This window comes from Bombina bombina, chromosome 3 (assembly GCF_027579735.1).
Source record: "Bombina bombina isolate aBomBom1 chromosome 3, aBomBom1.pri, whole genome shotgun sequence".
NCBI lineage: Eukaryota > Metazoa > Chordata > Amphibia > Anura > Bombinatoridae > Bombina > Bombina bombina.
The window spans coordinates 1,286,306,910-1,286,333,113 of NC_069501.1; the positions used below are offsets into that span (position 1 = coordinate 1,286,306,910).

The 26,204-nt window shown below is 49.2% G+C and overlaps 1 protein-coding gene across 1 annotated transcript in view; it reads right to left on the reverse strand.

The window, feature by feature from the left end:
• Positions 1–26,204, reverse strand: part of HPX (hemopexin) — a gene marked incomplete in the record, with an annotated part of 182,505 nt that overhangs the window by 2,811 nt on the left and 153,490 nt on the right. Inside the window, 2 exon segments of the mRNA XM_053708845.1 lie at positions 10,835–10,979; positions 25,717–25,847. Of these exon segments, the coding sequence (XP_053564820.1) occupies positions 10,835–10,979; positions 25,717–25,847 (276 nt within the window).

A 26,204-nucleotide genomic window follows, 5' to 3' on the forward strand; every position in this document is an offset into this window, starting at 1 on the left:
AGCTTGGGCATAGTACGTGTTCTCACCTAGCTTGGGCCTAGTACGTTGCATAGTACATGTTCTCACCTAGCTTGGGCATAGTACGTGTTCTCACCTAGCTTGGGCACAGTACGTGTTCTTACCTAGCTTGGGCATAGTACGTGTTCTTACCTAGCTTGGGCATAGTACGTGTTCTCACCTAGCTTGGGCACAGTACGTGTTCTTACCTAGCTTGGGCACAGTACGTGTTCTTACCTAGCTTGGGCACAGTACGTGTTCTTACCTAGCTTGGGCATAGTACGTGTTCTCACCTAGCTTGGGCACAGTACGTGTTCTTACCTAGCTTGGGCACAGTACGTGTTCTTACCTAGCTTGGGCATAGTACGTGTTCTTACCTAGCTTGGGCATAGTACGTGTTCTCACCTAGCTTGGGCCTAGTACGTTGCATAGTACGTGTTTTCACCTAGTTTGGGCATAGTACATGTTCTCACCTAACTTGGGCATAGTACATTTTCTCACCTAGCTTGGGCATAGTACGTGTTCTCACCTAGCTTGGGCATAGTACGTGTTCTCACCTAGCTTGGGCATAGTATGTGTTCTCACCTAGCTTGGGCATAGTACGTTTTCTCACCTAACTTGGGCATAGTACGTGTTCTCACCTAGCTTGGGCACAGTATGTGTTCTCACCAAGCTTGGGCATAGAACCTGTTCTCACCTATCTTGGGCATAGTATGTGTTCTCGCATAGCTTGGGCATAGTACGTGTTCTCACCTAGCTTGGGCATAGTACGTGTTCTCACCTAGCCTGGGCACAGAATGTGTTCTCACCCAGCCTTTGCACAGACTGTGTTCTAACCTATCCTGGGCACAGACTGTGTTGTAACCTAGCTTGGGCACAGTATTTGTTTTAACCTAGCTTCGGCATAGAACCTGTTCTCACCTATCTTGGGCATAGTATGTGTTCTTACCTAGCCTGAGCAAAGATTATGTTCTAGCCTAGCTTGGGCACAGTATGTGTTCTCCACTAGCTTGGGCATAGTACGTGTTCTCACCTAGCTTGGGCATAGTATGTGTTCTCACCTAGCCTGGGCACAGAACGTGTTCTCACCTAGCCTGGGCACAGAATGTGTTCTCACCCAGCCTTTGCACAGACTTGTACGTGTTCTCACCTAGCTTGGGCATAGTACGTGTTCTCACCTAGCTTGGGCATAGGACGTTTTCTCACCTAGCTTGGGCATAGTATTTGTTCTCGCCTAGCTTGGGCATAGTACATGTTCTCACCTAGCTTGGGCACAGTATGTGTTCTCACCAAGCTTGGGCATAGAACCTGTTCTCACCTATCTTGGGCATAGTATGTGTTCTCGCCTAGCTTGGGCATAGTACGTGTTCTCACCTAGCTTGGGCATAGTACGTGTTCTCACCTAGCCTGGGCACAGAATGTGTTCTCACCCATCCTTTGCACAGAATGTGTTCTCACCCAGCCTTTGCACAGACTGTGTTCTAACCTATCCTGGGCACAGACTGTGTTCTAACCTAGCTTGGGCACAGTATGTGTTCTAACCTAGCTTGGGCATAGAACCTGTTCTCACCTAGCCTGGGCACAGAACGTGTTCTCACCTAGCCTGGGCACAGAATGTGTTCTAACCTAGCTTGGGCATAGAACCTGTTCTCACCTAATTTGGGCATAGTATGTGTTCTTACCTAGCCTGAGCAAAGACTGTGTTCTCACCTAGCCTGGGCACAGAATGTGTTCTCACCCAGCCTTTGCACAGACTGTGTTCTAACCTATCCTGGGCACAGACTGTGTTCTAACCTAGCTTGGGCACAGTATGTGTTCTAACCTAGCTTGGGCATAGAACCTGTTCTCACCTAGCCTGGGCACAGAACGTGTTCTCACCTAGCCTGGGCACAGAATGTGTTCTAACTTAGCTTGGGCATAGAACCTGTTCTCACCTAATTTGGGCATAGTATGTGTTCTTACCTAGCCTGAGCAAAGACTGTGTTCTAACCTAGCTTGGGCACAGTACGTGTTCTAACCTAGCTTGGGCATAGTACATGTTCCCACCTAGCTTGGGTATAGTACATGTTCTCACCTAGCTTGGGCACAGTACATGTTCTAACCTAGCTTGAGCACAGTACATGTTCTCAACTAGCTCAGGCATAGTACGTGTTCTCACCTAGCCTGGGTACAGACTGTGTTCTAATCTAGCTTGGGTACAGTAAGTGTTCTAACCTAGCTTGGGCATAGTATGTGTTCTCACCTAGCCTGGGCATAGAATGTGTTCTAACCTAGCCTGTGCACTGACTGTGTTCTAACCTAGCCTGGGCATAGACTGTGTTCTAACCTAGCCTGGGCATAGAATGTGTTCTAACCTAGCCTGGGCATAGACTGTGTTCTAACCTAGCCTGGGCATAGAATGTGTTCTAACCTAGCCTGGGCATAGAATGTGTTCTAACCTAGCCTGGGCACAGACTGTGTTCTAACCTAGCCTGGGCACAGACTGTGTTCTAACCTAGCCTGGGCACAGACTGTGTTCTAACCTAGCCTGTGCACAGACTGTGTTCTAACCTAGCCTGTGCACAGACTGTGTTCTAACCTAGCCTGTGCACAGACTGTGTTCTAACCTAGCCTGGGCATAGAATGTGTTCTAACCTAGCCTGGGCACAGACTGTGTTCTAACCTAGCCTGGGCACAGACTGTGTTCTAACCTAGCCTGGGCATAGACTGTGTTCTAACCTAGCCTGTGCACTGACTGTGTTCTAACCTAGCCTGGGCATAGAATGTGTTCTAACCTAGCCTGTGCACAGACTTTGTTCTAACCTAGCCTGGGCACACACTGTGTTCTAACCTAGTCTGGGCATAGAATGTGTTTTAACCTAGCCTGTGCACTGACTGTGTTCTAACCTAGCCTGGGCACAGACTGTGTTCTAACCTAGCCTGGGCAAAGAATGTGTTCTAACCTAGCCTGGGCAAAGAATGTGTTCTAACATAGCCTGTGCACTGACTGTGTTCTAACCTAGCCTGGGCATAGAATGTGTTCTAACCTAGCCTGGGCATAGAATGTGTTCTAACCTAGCCTGGGCACAGACTGTGTTCTAACCTAGCATTTGCACAGACTGTGTTCTAACCTAGCATTTGCACAGACTGTGTTCTAACCTAGCCTGTTCATAGACTGTGTTCTAACCTAGCCTGGGCATAGAATGTGTTCTAACCTAGCCTGGGCATAGACTGTGTTCTAACCTAGCCTGGGCACAGACTGTGTTCTAACCTAGCATTTGCACAGACTGTGTTCTAACCTAGACTGGGCACAGACTGTGTTCTAACCTAGCCTGTGCACTGACTGTGTTCTAACCTAGCCTGGGCATAGAATGTGTTCTAACCTAGCCTGGGCATAGACTGTGTTCTAACCTAGCCTGGGCACAGACTGTGTTCTAACCTAGCCTGTGCACAGACTTTGTTCTAACCTAGCCTGGGCATAGAATGTGTTCTAACCTAGCCTGGGCATAGAATGTGTTCTAACCTAGCCTGGGCACAGACTGTGTTCTAACCTAGCCTGGGCATAGAATGTGTTCTAACCTAGCCTGGGCATAGAATGTGTTCTAACCTAGCCTGGGCATAGAATGTGTTCTAACCTAGCCTGGGCATAGAATGTGTTCTAACCTAGCCTGGGCACAGACTGTGTTCTAACCTAGCCTTTGCACAGACTGTGTTCTAACCTAGCCTGGGCATAGACTGTGTTCTAACCTAGCCTGGGCACAGACTGTGTTCTAACCTAGCCTGGGCACAGACTGTGTTCTAACCTAGCCTGGGCATAGACTGTGTTCTAACCTAGCCTGGGCACAGACTGTGTTCTAACCTAGCCTGGGCATAGAACCTGTTCTCACCTAATTTGGGCATAGTATGTGTTCTTACCTAGCCTGAGCAAAGACTGTGTTCTCACCTAGCCTGGGCACAGAATGTGTTCTCACCCAGCCTTTGCACAGACTGTGTTCTAACCTATCCTGGGCACAGACTGTGTTCTAACCTAGCTTGGGCACAGTATGTGTTCTAACCTAGCTTGGGCATAGAACCTGTTCTCACCTAGCCTGGGCACAGAACGTGTTCTCACCTAGCCTGGGCACAGAATGTGTTCTAACCTAGCTTGGGCATAGAACCTGTTCTCACCTAATTTGGGCATAGTATGTGTTCTTACCTAGCCTGAGCAAAGACTGTGTTCTAACCTAGCTTGGGCACAGTACGTGTTCTAACCTAGCTTGGGCATAGTACATGTTCCCACCTAGCTTGGGTATAGTACATGTTCTCACCTAGCTTGGGCACAGTACATGTTCTAACCTAGCTTGAGCACAGTACATGTTCTCAACTAGCTCAGGCATAGTACGTGTTCTCACCTAGCCTGGGTACAGACTGTGTTCTAATCTAGCTTGGGTACAGTAAGTGTTCTAACCTAGCTTGGGCATAGTATGTGTTCTCACCTAGCCTGGGCATAGAATGTGTTCTAACCTAGCCTGTGCACTGACTGTGTTCTAACCTAGCCTGGGCATAGACTGTGTTCTAACCTAGCCTGGGCATAGAATGTGTTCTAACCTAGCCTGGGCATAGACTGTGTTCTAACCTAGCCTGGGCATAGAATGTGTTCTAACCTAGCCTGGGCATAGAATGTGTTCTAACCTAGCCTGGGCACAGACTGTGTTCTAACCTAGCCTGGGCACAGACTGTGTTCTAACCTAGCCTGGGCACAGACTGTGTTCTAACCTAGCCTGTGCACAGACTGTGTTCTAACCTAGCCTGTGCACAGACTGTGTTCTAACCTAGCCTGTGCACAGACTGTGTTCTAACCTAGCCTGGGCATAGAATGTGTTCTAACCTAGCCTGGGCACAGACTGTGTTCTAACCTAGCCTGGGCACAGACTGTGTTCTAACCTAGCCTGGGCATAGACTGTGTTCTAACCTAGCCTGTGCACTGACTGTGTTCTAACCTAGCCTGGGCATAGAATGTGTTCTAACCTAGCCTGTGCACAGACTTTGTTCTAACCTAGCCTGGGCACACACTGTGTTCTAACCTAGTCTGGGCATAGAATGTGTTTTAACCTAGCCTGTGCACTGACTGTGTTCTAACCTAGCCTGGGCACAGACTGTGTTCTAACCTAGCCTGGGCATAGAATGTGTTCTAACCTAGCCTGGGCATAGAATGTGTTCTAACATAGCCTGTGCACTGACTGTGTTCTAACCTAGCCTGGGCATAGAATGTGTTCTAACCTAGCCTGGGCATAGAATGTGTTCTAACCTAGCCTGGGCACAGACTGTGTTCTAACCTAGCATTTGCACAGACTGTGTTCTAACCTAGCATTTGCACAGACTGTGTTCTAACCTAGCCTGTTCATAGACTGTGTTCTAACCTAGCCTGGGCACAGACTGTGTTCTAACCTAGCCTGTGCACAGACTTTGTTCTAACCTAGCCTGTTCATAGACTGTGTTCTAACCTAGCCTGGGCATAGAATGTGTTCTAACCTAGCCTGGGCACTGACTGTGTTCTAACCTAGCCTGGGCATAGAATGTGTTCTAACCTAGCCTGTGCACAGACTTTGTTCTAACCTAGCCTGGGCACACACTGTGTTCTAACCTAGTCTGGGCATAGAATGTGTTTTAACCTAGCCTGTGCACTGACTGTGTTCTAACCTAGCCTGGGCACAGACTGTGTTCTAACCTAGCCTGGGCATAGAATGTGTTCTAACCTAGCCTGGGCATAGAATGTGTTCTAACATAGCCTGTGCACTGACTGTGTTCTAACCTAGCCTGGGCATAGAATGTGTTCTAACCTAGCCTGGGCATAGAATGTGTTCTAACCTAGCCTGGGCACAGACTGTGTTCTAACCTAGCATTTGCACAGACTGTGTTCTAACCTAGCATTTGCACAGACTGTGTTCTAACCTAGCCTGTTCATAGACTGTGTTCTAACCTAGCCTGGGCATAGAATGTGTTCTAACCTAGCCTGGGCATAGACTGTGTTCTAACCTAGCCTGGGCACAGACTGTGTTCTAACCTAGCATTTGCACAGACTGTGTTCTAACCTAGCCTGGGCATAGACTGTGTTCTAACCTAGACTGGGCACAGACTGTGTTCTAACCTAGACTGGGCACAGACTGTGTTCTAACCTAGCCTGTGCACTGACTGTGTTCTAACCTAGCCTGGGCATAGAATGTGTTCTAACCTAGCCTGGGCATAGACTGTGTTCTAACCTAGCCTGGGCACAGACTGTGTTCTAACCTAGCCTGTGCACAGACTTTGTTCTAACCTAGCCTGGGCATAGAATGTGTTCTAACCTAGCCTGGGCATAGAATGTGTTCTAACCTAGCCTGGGCACAGACTGTGTTCTAACCTAGCCTGGGCATAGAATGTGTTCTAACCTAGCCTGGGCATAGAATGTGTTCTAACCTAGCCTGGGCATAGAATGTGTTCTAACCTAGCCTGGGCATAGAATGTGTTCTAACCTAGCCTGGGCACAGACTGTGTTCTAACCTAGCCTTTGCACAGACTGTGTTCTAACCTAGCCTGGGCATAGACTGTGTTCTAACCTAGCCTGGGCACAGACTGTGTTCTAACCTAGCCTGGGCACAGACTGTGTTCTAACCTAGCCTGGGCATAGACTGTGTTCTAACCTAGCCTGGGCACAGACTGTGTTCTAACCTAGCCTGGGCACAGACTGTGTTCTAACCTAGCTTGGGCCTAGTACGTTGCATAGTACGTGTTCTCACCTAGCTTGGGCATAGTACGTGTTCTCACCTAGCTTGGGCATAGTACGTGTTCTCACCTAGCTTGGGCATAGTACGTGTTCTCACCTAGCTTGGGCCTAGTACGTTGCATAGTACATGTTCTCACCTAGCTTGGGCATAGTACGTGTTCTCACCTAGCTTGGGCACAGTACGTGTTCTTACCTAGCTTGGGCATAGTACGTGTTCTTACCTAGCTTGGGCATAGTACGTGTTCTCACCTAGCTTGGGCACAGTACGTGTTCTTACCTAGCTTGGGCACAGTACGTGTTCTTACCTAGCTTGGGCACAGTACGTGTTCTTACCTAGCTTGGGCATAGTACGTGTTCTCACCTAGCTTGGGCACAGTACGTGTTCTCACCTAGCTTGGGCACAGTACGTGTTCTTACCTAGCTTGGGCATAGTACGTGTTCTTACCTAGCTTGGGCATAGTACGTGTTCTCACCTAGCTTGGGCCTAGTACGTTGCATAGTACGTGTTTTCACCTAGTTTGGGCATAGTACATGTTCTCACCTAACTTGGGCATAGTACATTTTCTCACCTAGCTTGGGCATAGTACGTGTTCTCACCTAGCTTGGGCATAGTACGTGTTCTCACCTAGCTTGGGCATAGTATGTGTTCTCACCTAGCTTGGGCATAGTACGTTTTCTCACCTAACTTGGGCATAGTACGTGTTCTCACCTAGCTTGGGCACAGTATGTGTTCTCACCAAGCTTGGGCATAGAACCTGTTCTCACCTATCTTGGGCATAGTATGTGTTCTCGCATAGCTTGGGCATAGTACGTGTTCTCACCTAGCTTGGGCATAGTACGTGTTCTCACCTAGCCTGGGCACAGAATGTGTTCTCACCCAGCCTTTGCACAGACTGTGTTCTAACCTATCCTGGGCACAGACTGTGTTGTAACCTAGCTTGGGCACAGTATTTGTTTTAACCTAGCTTCGGCATAGAACCTGTTCTCACCTATCTTGGGCATAGTATGTGTTCTTACCTAGCCTGAGCAAAGATTATGTTCTAGCCTAGCTTGGGCACAGTATGTGTTCTCCACTAGCTTGGGCATAGTACGTGTTCTCACCTAGCTTGGGCATAGTATGTGTTCTCACCTAGCCTGGGCACAGAACGTGTTCTCACCTAGCCTGGGCACAGAATGTGTTCTCACCCAGCCTTTGCACAGACTTGTACGTGTTCTCACCTAGCTTGGGCATAGTACGTGTTCTCACCTAGCTTGGGCATAGGACGTTTTCTCACCTAGCTTGGGCATAGTATTTGTTCTCGCCTAGCTTGGGCATAGTACATGTTCTCACCTAGCTTGGGCACAGTATGTGTTCTCACCAAGCTTGGGCATAGAACCTGTTCTCACCTATCTTGGGCATAGTATGTGTTCTCGCCTAGCTTGGGCATAGTACGTGTTCTCACCTAGCTTGGGCATAGTACGTGTTCTCACCTAGCCTGGGCACAGAATGTGTTCTCACCCAGCCTTTGCACAGAATGTGTTCTCACCCAGCCTTTGCACAGACTGTGTTCTAACCTATCCTGGGCACAGACTGTGTTCTAACCTAGCTTGGGCACAGTATGTGTTCTAACCTAGCTTGGGCATAGAACCTGTTCTCACCTAGCCTGGGCACAGAACGTGTTCTCACCTAGCCTGGGCACAGAATGTGTTCTAACCTAGCTTGGGCATAGAACCTGTTCTCACCTAATTTGGGCATAGTATGTGTTCTTACCTAGCCTGAGCAAAGACTGTGTTCTCACCTAGCCTGGGCACAGAATGTGTTCTCACCCAGCCTTTGCACAGACTGTGTTCTAACCTATCCTGGGCACAGACTGTGTTCTAACCTAGCTTGGGCACAGTATGTGTTCTAACCTAGCTTGGGCATAGAACCTGTTCTCACCTAGCCTGGGCACAGAACGTGTTCTCACCTAGCCTGGGCACAGAATGTGTTCTAACCTAGCTTGGGCATAGAACCTGTTCTCACCTAATTTGGGCATAGTATGTGTTCTTACCTAGCCTGAGCAAAGACTGTGTTCTAACCTAGCTTGGGCACAGTACGTGTTCTAACCTAGCTTGGGCATAGTACATGTTCCCACCTAGCTTGGGTATAGTACATGTTCTCACCTAGCTTGGGCACAGTACATGTTCTAACCTAGCTTGAGCACAGTACATGTTCTCAACTAGCTCAGGCATAGTACGTGTTCTCACCTAGCCTGGGTACAGACTGTGTTCTAATCTAGCTTGGGTACAGTAAGTGTTCTAACCTAGCTTGGGCATAGTATGTGTTCTCACCTAGCCTGGGCACAGATTGTGTTCTAACCTAGCCTGGGCACAGACTGTGTTCTAACCTAGCCTGGGCACAGACTGTGTTTTCACCTAGCCTGGGCACGACTATGTTGTCACTTAGCTTGGGCATAGTATGTGTTCTCACATAATTTGGGCATACTATGTGTTCTCACCGAGCCTGGGCACACACTGTGTTCTGACCTAGCCTTTGCACAGACTGTGTTCTAACCTAGCTTGGGCACAGACTATGTTTTAACCTAGCTTGGGCACAGTACATGTTCTAATCTAGCTTGGGCATAGTACGTGTTCTCACCTAGCTTGGGCATAGTATGTGTTCTCACCTAGCTTGGGCATAGTACGTGTTCTCACCTAGCTTGGGCATAGTACATGTTCTCACCTATCCTGGGCACATACTGTGTTCTCACCTAGCCTTTGCACAGACTGTGTTCTAACCTAGCTTGGGCATAGTACGTGTTTTCACCTAGCCTGGGCACAGAATGTGTTCTCACCTAGCATGGGCCCAGAATGTGTTCTCACCTACCCTTTGCACTAACTATGTTTTAATCCAGCCTGGGCACAGAGATAGAGAGAGGGCACAGAGTGTGTACTAATCTAGTCTGGGCAAAGATATATAGAGGGCACAGACTGTGTACTAACCTAGTCTGTAGACAGAAATATAGAGAGGGCACAGACAGTGTGCTTATCTAGTCTGGGCACAGAGATAGACAGGGCACAGACTGTGTACTTATCTAGTCTGGGCACAGAGATATATAGAGGGCACAGACTGTGTTCTAACCTAGCTTGGGCACAGTATGTGTTTTAACCTAGCTTGGGCATAGTACGTGTTCTCACCTAGCCTGGGCACAGACTGGGTTCTAACCTAGCTTGAGCACAGTGTGTATTATAAGCTAGCTTGGGCATAGTGCGTGTTCTCACCTAGCTTGGGCACAGACTGTGTTCTCACCTACCCGGGGCACAGACTGTGTTCTAACCTAGCCTGGGCACAGACTATGTTCTAACCTAGCTTGGGCACAGTAAGTGTTCTAACCTAGCTTGGGCATAGTACATGTTCTAACCTAGCTGGGGCATAATATGTGTTCTCACCTAGCCTGGGCACACACTGTGTTCTCACCTAGCCAGGGCACAGACTGTGTTCTCACCTAGCCTGGGCACAGACTGTGTTCTCACCTAGCCAGGGCACAGACTGTGTTCTCACCTAGCCTGGGCACACACTGTGTTCTCACCTAGCCAGGGCACAGACTGTGTTCTCACCTAGCCAGGGCACAGACTGTGTTCTCACCTAGCCTGGGCACAGACTGTGTTCTTACCTAGCCTGGGCACACACTGTGTTCTCACCTAGGCAGGGCGCAGACTGTGTTCTCACCTAGCCAGGGCACAGACTGTGTTCTCACCTAGCCTGGGCACAGACTGTGTTCTCACCTAGCCTGGGCACAGACTGTGTTCTAACCTAGCCTGGGCACAGACTGTGTTCTAACCTAGCCTGGGCACAGACTGTGTTCTAACCTAGCCGGGGCACAGACTGTGTTCTAACCTAGCCTGGGCACAGACTGTGTTCTAACCTAGCCGGGGCACAGAGTGTATTCTCACCTAGCTTGAGCATAGTACGTGTTCTCACCTAGCCATTGCACAGACTGTATTTTAACCTCGCTTGGTCACAGTACGTGTTGTAACCTAGCTTGGGCACAGTACGTGTTGTAACCTAGCTTGGGCACAGTACGTGTTGTTGCCGAGATAGCGCACTACTTCTAATCTTGCCCTTAGTTGGTTATGTTATGGTCTTGTATCTCTCACCTTTGATAACATACAGTTCACTGGATTGTGGACATGTAAATGCTGCATCAATCTCGGACACGCCAAGCTCCTCCTGCAATGACTTGGGGTACCCCTGAACCTCGGTGTACACCTGATCTGACAGATAAATTGTCACCTGTGAGCCCTGGGGAGAGGTAAAAGGGATTAGCAATGTTACAGGAAAGACTATCACCTAGATTTATAGTTTGCCATTAGCCGTTGTTACGGTTACCCTTAGTCTCGCTGAGAGATGGACCGCTTAGTAGCCTGGATCCCTATTGCTAAAGAGGGGAGAAGCTGCTTTCCATAGTATTCTATATGAGTCTCGCAAATATAGAATAATCTCCCTTAGCTGCAGTACAGCTAGGATACCCTTCTGCCCACGAAAACGAGTCAACGCTGCGATTGAGGGTCAAACAAGAACTCAGGACTGGGATGCCCAGCCTGCTTTTTATTAAGGTTACATGCACACAGGGCACTCCCAGGGGGAGAGGGGGGAAGCACAAAATCCCCCATCACACATTTAGATAGAGAGCACTGTCCTTTGACAGGCCACAATAGGATTACAGTACTTAAGATAACAAGTTTACAAGTTCATCTTATCAATTAGCAGTCTGGCTCCAGAGGTGATTAGACAATGGGATTTGTTATCACTAAACTTAGAGCTGAGGCCAGCAAACGTGTATTTAGGCAATAGTTTCTAAAAGCTGAAAAAAAGAGTTAACTCTTTATGAAATGATACTTGTTACGGTTTTCTTGGAGCCCTTCTTAGGCGCTGGCTTGCTGGTTCAGGCATTGCTGCTGGGAAATAAGCTCTTCACAACAAAATAACTAATGCTTCTGTAACAGTGCTCCCTTTCTGTGGAACACTCTGGCAGACACGGTCTGACCCCTTTTCGGGGCAGACTAAGGCTGTCCAGACCGCTGGTTATGCGGGGCTGAGGTCGGTTTGTCTGGACAACCCGTCGGCGTTGCCATTCTGTTTCCCAGGTCTGTAAGTAATGGTGAAATTGAAGGGTTGCAACGATAAGCTCCAACGTAATAGCCTGCCGTTATCTCCAGAGACCCGGTTCAGCCACACCAACGGGTTATGGTCGGTGACCAGAGTGAACTCCTGACCATATAAATAGGGAGTCAATTTCTTTAATGCCCACACCAAAGCCAAACACTCCTTTTCGACCGCTGCATAGCTGACTTCGCGGGGCAGGAGCTTCCGGCTGATGTAGGCAACTGGATGCTCCCCTCCATCTTCGCCTACTTGGCTGAGGACGGCTCCCAGCCCGAACATGGAAGCATCTGTATGGACGATAAAACGTTTGTTAAGGGCTGGGGCCGCCAAGACAGGAGCGTTAATTAGAGCATTTTTGAGAGCCTGGAAAGCCGTTTCACAGTGGGGAGACCACAGGACCTGTCGAGGTAAGTTCTTCTTGGTCAAGTCAGTCAGGGGTTTGGCAAGTGTGCTGTAGTCTGGTACGAACCGTCTATAGTACCCTGCCGTGCCCAGGAAGGCTAGGACCTGAGTCTTAGTGATGGGGGTGGGCCAATTGGCGACAGCTTCTATTTTGGCCGGCTCTGGTCGCTGCTTTCCACACCCCACCCGGTGACCCAGGTACTGTACCTCGGCCATCCCAAAGTGGCATTTTTCTGGCTTCAGAGTCAGGCCAGCAGCCCGGATCTGATTCAGAACCATTCCCACATGAGCTAAGTGGTCCTCCCAGGACTCACTGTGGATCGCTATGTCGTCCAGGTAGGCGCAAGCAAAACTCTGGAAGCCATCCAGGAGCCTATCCACCAAGCGCTGGAATGTAGCTGGGGCATTCTTCATCCCAAACGGCATTACCCTAAACTGATATAAGCCGAATGGGGTGACGAATGCCGACTTGGGGATAGCCTCCGGGGCCAGGGGAATCTGCCAGTAACCTTTGCAGAGGTCAATAGTGGTCAGGTAATTTCCCCTGGCTATACGATCGAGTAGCTCGTCTACCCTGGGCATAGGGTAAGCGTCCGTCACGGTATTTTCATTGAGCCTCCGATAGTCTACGCAGAACCGGGTGGTCCCATCTTTCTTGGGCACCAAGACAACTGGGGAGGCCCAGGGACTATCGGAGGGCTCAATTACCCTGAGCTGGAGCATCTCATCGATCTCCTTCTTCATTCCTGTCCTAACTGCTTCGGGGATTCGGTACGGAGCCTGGCGCAAGGGAGCTTGTCCCGGAGTATCTACCTGGTGGGTGGTTAAAGTAGTGTACCCTGGCTTCGGGGAGAAGGTGAGGTGTTTGGACTGGAGGAGTTGGTTGAGCTGCTCCCTTTCAGTGGGGCTAAGTCGGTCCCCTATCTGAACCTGCGCCACTATACCTGTGGGGAGGCTCTTTTCTAATAGGTCTGGAATGGGTAAACTGTCGGGGTCTTCCTGAGGGGAACAACATACGGCCGTCACGTTCTCTGGTCGCTCAAAATATTCCTTGAGCATGTTTACATGGAATGTCTTTCTAAGATTGTTGTCGTGGCAGCTAGCTATCACATAAGTGGTGTCTCCCCTTTTCTCTACGATCTGGTAGGGACCCTGCCAGGACGCCTGCAATTTGTCTGTCTTCACCGGCTTAAGTACTAACACCTTTTGTCCTATGGTGAAGATTCTCTTTCGGGCCCCCCGATCGTACCATACTTTCTGTCTTCTCTGGGCCAACTGGAGATTAGCCCGCACGGATTTGGCTAATTGCTCCATTCGGTCCCTGAGTTCCAGCACGTATGGCACAATGGGGACACCGTCAGCCTCCATCTCTCCCTCCCAGTGCTCCCGGATCAGGTTTAGGGGTCCCCGTACCTTTCTTCCGTAGAGCAACTCGAAGGGAGAGAACCCTGTCGTTTCCTGGGGCACCTCCCGATAAGCAAATAGGAGGTGCGGCAGGAAGCGTTCCCAGTCTCGGTATTCCTGAGTGAACGTCTTGAGCATTTGCTTGAGGGTCCCATTGAACCTCTCACACAGCCCGTTCGTCTGGGGGTGGTATGGGGAGCTCAGGAGGGACTTAATTTTGCAAACCTGCCAGAGTTGTTGGGTCAATTCAGCCGTAAATTGGGTGCCTCGGTCGGATAGGATTTCTTTTGGAAATCCTACCCGGGAGAACACCTGTACTAGTGCATTCGCTACCGTATCCGCTTGTATGTTGGATAGGGCGACAGCCTCTGGGTACCTGGTAGCGTAGTCCACTACGGTAAGAATGTATCGCTTACCGGAGGGACTAGGGGTAGCCAGTGGTCCCACTAGGTCAATAGCAACCCGGCTGAAGGGTTCCTCTACAATGGGCATATTTACTAGCTGGGCTTTAGGGTGATCGCCTCGCCTTCCTACTCGTTGACACACATCGCAGGTGTTACAGTAAGTTCTAACGTCAGCGTGCACCCCTGGCCAAAAGAACGTGTGAGTAATGCGGTGTAGGGTACGGGTAACGGCTAGGTGGCCTGCTAAGGGGATGTCGTGGCCTATTTTGAGGATTTCTTGACGGTATTTGTGGGGCACTACCAGCTGTCGCCTACGCTGTCCCCTTTTCTCTGTCCAGCGGTATAGTTTCCCTTTTTCCCATAAGAATGTTTCGTTATCTGCCCCGCCCCCTCCGGTCTCTGCTCGTTCCCGGTACTTTTGTAAGGTCGGGTCAGTCTTAGACTCTGCCTCGAAAGCATCTGGGGTGTCCCAGGGTATGGGGCCTAACCTGTCAGGCAAGGTCGGGGTAGGTCTTACCTGTGTCTCCCGCACTGGTGAGAGCTCTCGCTCCGTCCGGGCTTGGGCCCGTGTAGTCACTGGGTCCGCCTCGTTGTTGCATACTGGAGCATAGGCAGAAGTCATGGGGCCCAAATCGTTGCCCAGTAGTACTTCGGCAGGTAAATTATCCATTAGGCCCACGTTCACAGCCCCCTTTCCCGCTCCCCAATCAAGATGCACTTTAGCTGTTGGAATTTTGTACACATCCCCCCCCCCGCCACTCTAACGGCCACAGTCTGTCCGGATCGCTTGTGCTCTGGCACCAAATGACTCTGTACCAGCGTGATAGTAGCCCCTGTGTCTCGCAATCCCTCGGTAGATCGCCCCTCGAGCCATACCCTCTGCCGATGGTGCTGGCGGTTATCTGAGGCAGCATATACAGGGTCTGCCTCGTGAAGCGGCCCCACATATCCCTCCATAGGGGCCTCTTGGTTAACACAGAGGGCCCGGGCCGGACGATAGGACCCAGAGGGGTAATTGTAATTCCTGGGTGTCTGGTGCGTATTAAGGGGGCAGCTAGCCATGAAATGCCCTGGTTGCTTGCATCGGTGGCAAGTCGGTCTGGGACGCTCAGAGCTGTTATTGGGTGGTCCTGAGTGTCGGACGGGCCCTGTGGGCACTGGGGCTCGAAATTCAGCACGAGGGGGTGCACGGTAAACCTCTCTGGGTTCGACCCGTGCTGGAGCTCGGTAGTGTTACAGAAGCATTAGTTATTTTGTTGTGAAGAAACTTATTTCCCAGCAGCAATGCCTGAACCAGCCAAGCCAGCGCCTAAGAAGGGCTCCAAGAAAACTGTAACAAGTATCATTTCATAAAGGGTTAACTCTGTTCAGTTTTGAGAAAACTATTTTCTGAGGCAGGTTTCCTAGCATATTGTGTACTGTAATTAAGTTTGTGATAAGCATTCACTGCTAGGTGATAAGAAGGACTCAATTGTTTTCTTGTGTGTACTTGTTATCTGTGGTGGCCTGTCCAAGGGCTTTGTCTAAATGTGTGATGGGGGATTTTATGCTTCCCCCCCTGGGAGTGCCCTGTGTGCATGTAACCTAAATAAAAAGCAGGCTGGGCATCCCAGTCCTCAGTCTTGGTTGTCCCTCAATCGCAGCGTTGACTCGTTTTTGTGGGCAGAAGGGTATCCTAGCTGTACTACAGCTAAGGGGGATTATTCTACATTTGCGAGACTCATATAGAATACTATGGAAAGCAGTTTCTCCCCTCTTCAGCAATAGGAATCCAGGCTACTAAGCGGTCCATCTCTCAGCGAGACTAAGGGTAACCGTAACATTTGGCGGCAGCGGTGGGATTTTTCCTGGATTTCCTAGGAGAGGTACAGAACGGATGGAGAGCGCTTACGAAAAATTGAAGCGTACAACCCTAAAGGATTTACTTGAAAGCAGAGGGGGGTACGCCAGCAACCGGCCGAGGAGAGAGCTGATCGCAGAATTGACCGAACTGGATCAGAGCTTCACAATGGCGGAAACACCGACCACGATTAGTGACGAAAAAACCAGGATTGTTCGGGAGAGGCTCTCACTGTACGGGCCGAACCCCTCCATGGAATTGGTACAGCAGTTGATGGCGGAAGCGGACAAGGATATACGAGAGACTCGAGCCCACGAACTCAACCTAGCGAACGCACACCGCAATGCTGAAGCCCCGCAGGTAATCATCCCTGTCGAAAATGCTGGGAGGCCCAAGATACCCTATGCGGCATTTCGACCCTTCCTAGAGAGCGAGACAGGGATTGATGAATATTTGGCGGACTTCGAAAGGCAATGTGCCCTGCACCAGATTCCCAACAGGGAGTGGCCCACGATATTGTCTGGGAAACTATCCGGGCGAGCCCTGGAAGCCTTTCGTACTCTGGGTGCTGAGGAAGTGACACAGTATGAGCTAGTTAAGGAGACACTGTTGCGACGGTACGCAGTAACTCCGGACGCGTATCGCCGACAGTTTCGGGGCACGAAAAAGAAGCCTAACGATACCCATATGGAATGGGCGCACCGAATGCGGAGAGCGGCAAATCACTGGATGAGCGGAAGTAAAGCGGTGACTGGTGAGGAAATTTTACAATTGTTTCTCTTAGAACATTTTTATAATGGCATGGAACAGCAAGGGAAGGAATGGCTGCGAGACAGGCGACCTTCTACCTTAGAAGAAGCAGCCAAATTGGCCGATGAACATTATGACTCCCGTCTTCACGAACCCAGAGAGGTTTACCGTGCACCCCCTCGTGCTGAATTCCGAGCCCCGGTGCCCGCAGGGCCCGCCCGACACTCAGGACCACCCAATAACAGCTCTGAGCGTCCCAGACCGACTTGCCACCGATGCAAGCAACCAGGGCATTTCATGGCTAGCTGCCCCCTTAATACGCACCAGACACCCAGGAATTACAATTACCCCTCTGGGGCATATCGTCCGGCCCGGACCCTCTGTGTTAACCAAGAGGCCCCTATGGAGGAATATTTGGGGCCGCTTCACGAGGCGGACCCTGTATATGCTGCCTCAGATAACCGCCAGCACCATCGGCAGAAGGTATGGCTCGAGGGGCGATCTACCGAGGGATTGAGAGACACAGGGGCTACTATCACGCTGGTACAGAGTCATTTGGTGCCGGAGCACAAGCGATCTGGACAGACTGTGGCCGTTAGAGTGGCGGGGGGGGGATGTGTACAAAATTCCAACAGCTAAAGTGCATCTTGATTGGGGAGCGGGAAAGGGGGCTGTGAACGTGGGCATAATGGATAATTTACCTGCCGAAGTACTACTGGGCAATGATTTGGGCCCCATGACTTCTGCCTATGCTCCAGTATGCAACAACGAGGCGGACCCAGTGACTACACGGGCCCAAGCCCGGACGGAGCGAGAACTCTCACCAGTGCGGGAGACACAGGTAAGACCTACCCCGACCTTGCCTGACATGTTAGGCCCCATACCCTGGGACACCCCAGATGCTTTCGAGACAGAGTCTAAGACTGACCCGACCTTACAAAAGTACCGGGAACGAGCAGAGACCGGAGGGGGCGGGGCAGATAATGAAACATTCTTATGGGAAAAAGGGAAACTATACCGCTGGACAGAGAAAAGGGGACAGCGTAGGCGACAGCTGGTAGTGCCCCACAAATACCGTCAAGAAATCCTCAAGATAGGCCACGACATCCCCTTAGCAGGCCACCTAGCTGTAACCCGTACCCTACACCGCATTACTCACACGTTCTTTTGGCCAGGGGTACACGCTGACGTTAGAACTTACTGTAACACCTGCGATGTGTGTCAACGAGTAGGAAGGCGAGGCGATCACCCTAAAGCCCATCTAGTAAATATGCCCATTGTAGAGGAACCCTTCAGCCGGGTTGCTATTGACCTAGTGGGACCACTGGCTACCCCTAGTCCCTCCGGTAAGCGCTACATTCTTACCGTAGTGGACTACGCTACCAGGTACCCAGAGGCTGTCGCCCTATCCAACATACAAGCGGATACGGTAGCGAATGCACTAGTACAGGTGTTCTCCCGGGTAGGATTTCCAAAAGAAATCCTATCCGACCGAGGCACCCAATTTACGGCTGAATTGACCCAACAACTCTGGCAGGTTTGCAAAATTAAGTCCCTCCTGAGCTCCCCATACCACCCCCAGACGAACGGGCTGTGTGAGAGGTTCAATGGGACCCTCAAGCAAATGCTCAAGACGTTCACTCAGGAATACCGAGACTGGGAACGCTTCCTGCCGCACCTCCTTTTTGCTTATCGGGAGGTGCCCCAGGAAACGACAGGGTTCTCTCCCTTCGAGTTGCTCTACGGAAGAAAGGTACGGGGACCCCTAAACCTGATCCGGGAGCACTGGGAGGGAGAGATGGAGACTGACGGTGTCCCCATTGTGCCATACGTGCTGGAACTCAGGGACCGAATGGAGCAATTAGCCAAATCCGTGCGGGCTAATCTCCAGTCGGCCCAGAGAAGACAGAAAGTATGGTACGATCGGGGGGCCCGAAAGAGAATCTTTACCATAGGACAAAAGGTGTTAGTACTTAAGCCGGTGAAGACAGACAAATTGCAGGCGTCCTGGCAGGGCCCCTACCAGATCGTAGAGAAAAGGGGAGACACCACTTATGTGATAGCTAGCTGCCACGACAACAATCTTAGAAAGACATTCCATGTAAACATGCTCAAGGAATATTTTGAGCGACCAGAGAACGTGACGGCCGTATGTTGTTCCCCTCAGGAAGGCCCCGACAGTCTACCCATTCCAGACCTATTAGAAAAGAGTCTCCCCACAGGTATAGTGGCTCAGGTTCAGATAGGAGACCGACTTAGCCCCACTGAAAGGGAGCAGCTCAACCAACTCCTACAGTCCAAACACCTCACCTTCTCCCCGAAGCCAGGGTACACTACTTTAACCACCCACCAGGTAGATACTCCGGGACAAGCTCCCTTGCGCCAGGCTCCGTACCGAATCCCCGAAGCAGTTAGGATAGGAATGAAGAAGGAGATCGATGAGATGCTCCAACTCAGGGTAATTGAGCCCTCCGATAGTCCCTGGGCCTCCCCAGTTGTCTTGGTGCCCAAGAAAGATGGGACCACCCGGTTCTGCGTAGACTATCGGAGGCTCAATGAAAAGACCGTGACGGACGCTTACCCTATGCCCAGGGTAGACGAGCTACTCGATCGTATAGCCAGGGGAAATTACCTGACCACTATTGACCTCTGCAAAGGTTACTGGCAGATTCCCCTGGCCCCGGAGGCTATCCCCAAGTCGGCATTCGTCACCCCATTCGGCTTATATCAGTTTAGGGTAATGCCGTTTGGGATGAAGAATGCCCCAGCTACATTCCAGCGCTTGGTGGATAGGCTCCTGGATGGCTTCCAGAGTTTTGCTTGCGCCTACCTGGACGACATAGCGATCCACAGTGAGTCATGGGAGGACCACTTAGCTCACATAGGAATGGTTCTGGATCAGATCCGGGCTGCTGGCCTGACTCTGAAGCCAGAAAAATGCCACTTTGGGATGGCCGAGGTACAGTACCTGGGTCACCGGGTGGGGTGTGGAAAGCAGCGACCAGAGCCGGCCAAGATAGAAGCTGTCGCCAATTGGCCCACCCCCATCACTAAGACTCAGGTCCTAGCCTTCCTGGGCACGGCAGGGTACTATAGACGGTTCGTACCAGACTACAGCACACTTGCCAAACCCCTGACTGACTTGACCAAGAAGAACTTACCTCGACAGGTCCTGTGGTCTCCCCACTGTGAAACGGCTTTCCAGGCTCTCAAAAATGCTCTAATTAACGCTCCTGTCTTGGCGGCTCCAGCCCTTAACAAACGTTTTATCGTCCATACAGATGCTTCCATGTTCGGGCTGGGAGCCGTCCTCAGCCAAGTAGGCGAAGATGGAGGGGAGCATCCAGTTGCCTACATCAGCCGGAAGCTCCTGCCCCGCGAAGTCAGCTATGCAGCGGTCGAAAAGGAGTGTTTGGCTTTGGTGTGGGCATTAAAGAAATTGACTCCCTATTTATATGGGCAGGAGTTCACTCTGGTCACCGACCATAACCCGTTGGTGTGGCTGAACCGGGTCTCTGGAGATAATGGCAGGCTATTACGTTGGAGTTTATCGTTGCAACCCTTCAATTTCACCATTACTTACAGACCTGGGAAACAGAATGGCAACGCCGACGGGTTGTCCAGACAAACCGACCTCAGCCCCGCATAACCAGCGGTCTGGACAGCCTTAGTCTGCCCCGAAAAGGGGTCAGACCGTGTCTGCCAGAGTGTTCCACAGAAAGGGAGCACTGTTACAGAAGCATTAGTTATTTTGTTGTGAAGAAACTTATTTCCCAGCAGCAATGCCTGAACCAGCCAAGCCAGCGCCTAAGAAGGGCTCCAAGAAAACTGTAACAAGTATCATTTCATAAAGGGTTAACTCTGTTCAGTTTTGAGAAAACTATTTTCTGAGGCAGGTTTCCTAGCATATTGTGTACTGTAATTAAGTTTGTGATAAGCATTCACTGCTAGGTGATAAGAAGGACTCAATTGTTTTCTTGTGTGTACTTGTTATCTGCGGTGGCCTGTCCAAGGGCTTTGTCTAAATGTGTGATGGGGGATTTTATGCTTCCCCCCCTGGGAGTGCCCTGTGTGCATGTAACCTAAATAAAAAGCAGGCTGGGCATCCCAGTCCTCAGTCTTGGTTGTCCCTCAATCGCAGCGTTGACTCGTTTTTGTGGGCAGAAGGGTATCCTAGCTGTACTACAGCTAAGGGGGATTATTCTACATTTTCGAGACTCATATAGAATACTATGGAAAGCAGTTCCTCCCCTCTTCAGCAATAGGAATCCAGGTTACTAAGCGGTCCATCTCTCAGCGAGACTAAGGGTAACCGTAACAGGTAGTTCATGGGTTCGTGAAGACGGGAGTCATAATGTTCATCGGCCAATTTGGCTGCTTCTTCTTCTAAGGTAGAAGGCCGCCTGTCTCGCAGCCATTCCTTCCCTTGCTGTTCCATGCCATTATAAAAATGTTCTAAGAGAAACAATTGTAAAATTTCCTCCCCAGTCACCGCTTTACTTCCGCTCAGCCAGTGATTTGCCGCTCTCCGCATTCGGTGCGCCCATTCCATATGGGTATCGTTAGGCTTCTTTTCCGTGCCCCGAAACTGTCGGCGATACGTGTCCGGAGTTACAGCGTACCGTCGCAACAGTGTCTCCTTAACTAGCTCATACTGTGTCACTTCCTCAGCACCCAGAGTACGAAAGGCTTCCAGGGCTCGCCCGGATAGTTTCCCAGACAATATCGTGGGCCACTCTCTGTTGGGAATCTGGTGCAGGGCACATTGCCTTTCGAAGTCCGCCAAATATTCATCAATCCCTGTCTCGCTCTCTAGGAAGGGTCGAAATGCCGCATAGGGTATCTTGGGCCTCCCAGCATTTTCGACAGGGATGATTACCTGCGGGGCTTCAGCATTGCGGTGTGCATTCGCTAGGTTGAGTTCGTGGGCTCGAGTCTCTCGTATATCCTCGTCCGCCTCCGCCATCAACTGCTGTACCAATTCCATGGAGGGGTTCGGCCCGTATAATGAGAGCCTTTCCCGAACAATCCTGGTTTTTTCGTCACTAATCGTGGTCGGTGTTTCCGCCATTGTGAAGCTCTGATCCAGTTCGGTCAATTCTGCGATCAGCTCTCTCCTCGGCCGGTTGCTGGCGTACCCCCCTCTGCTTTCAAGTAAATCCTTTAGGGTTGTACGCTTCAATTTTTCGTAAGCGCTCTCCATCCGTTCTGTACCTCTCCTAGGAAATCCAGGAAAATCCCGCCGCTGCCGCCAAATGTTACGGTTACCCTTAGTCTCGCTGAGAGATGGACCGCTTAGTAGCCTGGATCCCTATTGCTAAAGAGGGGAGAAGCTGCTTTCCATAGTATTCTATATGAGTCTCGCAAATATAGAATAATCTCCCTTAGCTGCAGTACAGCTAGGATACCCTTCTGCCCACGTAAAACGAGTCAACGCTGCGATTGAGGGTCAAACAAGAACTCAGGACTGGGATGCCCAGCCTGCTTTTTATTAAGGTTACATGCACACAGGGCACTCCCAGGGGGAGAGGGGGGGAAGCACAAAATCCCCCATCACACATTTAGATAGAGAGCACTGTCCTTTGACAGGCCACAATAGGATTACAGTACTTAAGATAACAAGTTTACAAGTTCATCTTATCAATTAGCAGTCTGGCTCCGGAGGTGATTAGACAATGGGATTGGTTATCTCTAAACTTAGAGCTGAAGCCAGCAAATGTGTATTTAGGCAATAGTTTCTAAAAGCTGAAAAAAGTTAACTCTTTATGAAATGATACTTGTTACGGTTTTCTTGGAGCCCTTCTTAGGCGCTGGCTTTCTGGTTCAGGCATTGCTGCTGGGAAATAAGCTCTTCACAACAAAATAACTAATGCTTCTGTAACAGCCGTCAAAAGCAGCGTTAAGGGGTCCTAACGCTGCTTTTGGCCGCCCGCTGGTATTTAGAGTCAGGCAGGAAAGGGTCTACCACTCACTTCCCTACCACGATTCCAGGCTACCGCAGATCCTCTTACGGCAATTGCGTATCCTATCTTTTCAATGGGATCTGCCTAACGCTGGTATTTGGAGTCTTGGAAGAAGTGAGCGGTAGAGCCTCTAGCAACAAGACTCCTACCGCCAAAAAAGTCAGTAGTTAAGAGCTTTATGGGCTAACGCCGGAATATAAATCTCTTAACTACTGTGCTACAAAGTACACTAACACCCATAAACTACCTATGTACCCCTAAACCGAGGCCCCCCACATCGCAGCCACTATAATAATTTTTTTTAACCCCTAATCAACCGACAGGACACCGCCGCCACCTACATCATACCTATGAACCCCTAATCTGCTGCCCATAACATCGCCGACCCCTATATTATATTTATTAACCCCTAATTCTCTGCCCCCCAACATCACCGCTACCTAACTACACTTATTAACCCCTAATCTGCCGACCGGACCTCGCCGCCACTATAATAAATGTATTAACCCCTAAACCGCCGCACTCCCCACTCGCAAACACTATAATAAATTGTATTAACCCCTAATCTGCCCTCCCTAACATCTCCGCCACCTACCTACAATTATTAACCCCTAATCTCCCGCCCGCAACGTCGCTACTATAATAAATTTATAAACCCCTAAACCTAAGTCTAACCCTAACACCCCCAATCAGCCAATCGTATTGAACTCGCATTCTATTGGCTGTTCCGATCAGCCAATAGAATGCGAGTTCAATCCGATTGGCTGATTGGATCAGTCAATCGGATTGAACTTCAATCTGATTGGCTGATTGCATCAGCCAATCAGATTTTTTCTACCTTAATTCCGATTGGTTGATAGAATTCTATCAGCCAATCGGAATTGAAGGGACGCCATCTTGGATGACGTCCCTTAAAGGAACCTTCATTCGTCGGTTGGAGAGGATGGCTCCGCGTCGGCTCCGTTGAAGATGGCTCCGCTCCGGCTGGATGAAGTTTGAAGACGCCACCTGGATGAAGACTTCTACCGGATGGAGGACCTCTTCTTTGCCGCTTGGATGAAGACTCTACCGGATCAAGGACCTCCTCTGCGCACCTTGGATGAAGAATTCGGCTCGGCTGGGTGAAGATGACTCAAGGTAGGGAGATCTTCAGGGGGTAAGCGATAGGTTTTTTTAAGGGGGGTTTGGGTGGGTTAGAGTAGGGGTATGAGGGTGGTGAGTTGTAATGTTGCGGGGTATTGTATTTTTATTTTCAGGTAAAAGAGCTGATTACTTTGGGGTTTGCCCCGCAAAAAGCCCTTTTAAAGGGCTGGTAATAGAGAGGAGTACTTTGGTAGTTTAGAATAGGGTAGGGAATTTTTTATTTTGGGGGGCTTTTTTATTTTATTAGGGGGCTTAGATTAGGTGTAATTAGCTTAAAAGTCTTGTAATTCTTTTTTATTTTTTGTAATTTAGTGGGGGGTTTTTTTGTATTATAGAATAGTTTATTTTATTGTATTTTATTTTAGGTAATTGTAGGTAATTTATTTAATTAATTTATTGATAGTGTAGTGTTAGGTGTATTTGTAACTTAGGTTAGCATTTATTTTACAGGAAATTTTGTACTTATTTTAACTAGGTAGCTATTAAATAGTTATTAACTATTTAATAGCTATTGTACCTGGTTAAAATAAATACAAAGTTGCCTATAAAATAAATATAAATCCTAAAATAGCTACAATGTAATTATTAGTTATATTGTAGCTATCTTATGGTTTATTTTATAGGTAAGTATTTAGTTTTAAATAGGAATAATTTAGTTATTTTTAGGAATATTATTTTGTTTAATTTAAATTATATTTATGTTAGGGGGGTGTTAGGGTTAGGGTTAGACTTAGGTTTAGGGGTCAATAAATTTATTATAGTAGCGGCGACGTTGTGGGCGGGAGATTAGGGGTTAATAATTATAGGTAGGTGGCGGCGATATTAGGGAGGGCAGATTAGGGGTTAATACTATTTATTCTAGTGTTTGCGAGGTGGGAGTGCAGTGGTTTAGGGGTTAATACATTTATTATAGTGGCGGCGAGGTCCGGTCGGCAGATTAGGGGTTAATAAGTGTAGGTAAGGTAGCAGCGACATTGGGGGGCAGATTAGGGGTTAATAAATATAATATAGGTGTCGGCAGTGTTAGGGGCAGCAGATTAGGGGTTCATAGGGATAATGTAGGTTGCGGCGGTGTCCGGAGCGACAGATTAGGGGTTAATAATAAAATGCAGGTGTCAGCAATAGCGGGGGCGGCAGATTAGGGGTTAATAAGTGTAAGGTTAGGGGTGTTTAGACTCGGGGGTTCATGTTAGGGTCTTAGGTGCAGACTTAGGAAGTGTTTCCCCATAGGAAACAATGGGGCTGCGTTAGGAGCTGAACGCTGCTTTTTTGCAGGTGTTAGGTTTTTTTTCAGCCCAAAATGCCCCATTGTTTCCTATGGGGATATCGTGCATGAGCACGTTTTTCCAGCTTACCGCTACCATAAGCAACGCTGGTATTGAGGGTTGAAGTGGAGCTAAGTTAGGCTCAATGCTCCCTTTTCTGAGCCTAACGCAGCCCCTCAGACAACTCTAAATACCAGCGTTGTTGGAAGGGTGCGTTGGGAAAAAAAGCAGCGTTAGCTACGCGGGTCTTTACCGACAAAACTCTAAATCTAGCCGTTTGTTTCCATTTATTCTATTTTGTGTTTTTTGGGAAACTGAATACTTTTGATAAAATATTAAGAATATTAATCTCTGATAATCTTTAGAAATCATTTTGTATTTCAGGGACGAGGACCGATGATCAGTGAGACAAAATATTGTGAACCAAATATCTAATTATTGTGATGTTTTCTGATATAATCTCATTCTAGTTAGGTTGTTCAGGTTGTGGAACCCCTGCGAGTTCTGGTAACTTCTGTTCTTCCACCAGTCTGGTTAGTAAGGTTTAATGTCCTTCTACGCAGCAATCATGGCTTTGGTCAGGGGACAAGGTTTGGAGACAGTTTTCAGGCTTAGGGACAGTTAGTTTTGGACAACCTTTATTTCTGGTTGCTGTCTTGGGACCCAAATGCCAAATGAGTCTCAGCTCAGTGGTGTTCTCACCTGGATGAAGTAAATCTTGTTCTCCCATGAAAAAGCTGCATCCACCACACCTTGTAGGTTCTTCCAGGAGTGATTCAGTGGCCAGGCGTGCCAACCGTCCTTGCGGGTATCCAGGCGAAAGTACCATCCACCTAATAGGATACCTCAGATAAAGTCCAGGTCGCAAGTGTCTGATATTCACAAATTTGCTGGCATGGAGAGAAAGCTCTCAAAATCTTTGGGGGGTTCAGCATTTCCTTTTGCAAACAGCACCAAGTGTATCACATTAAATAACTCGCAAGATTAAATTTGCCTTTCTAAAATTCTATATGGGGACATCACTGTACTGACACGACTCCTTAGGTAATCTCACCAGAGCAGAGAGCTTTAGATCATGGGACCCTAAATCAGGGCCAGAGTTATCTGTTGTTCTGTGTCACTAGGGGATACATTGTGCTCATTCACTCAAATTCTCCTGGTCAAAACAAGTCAGCATTATTTAATCTCAG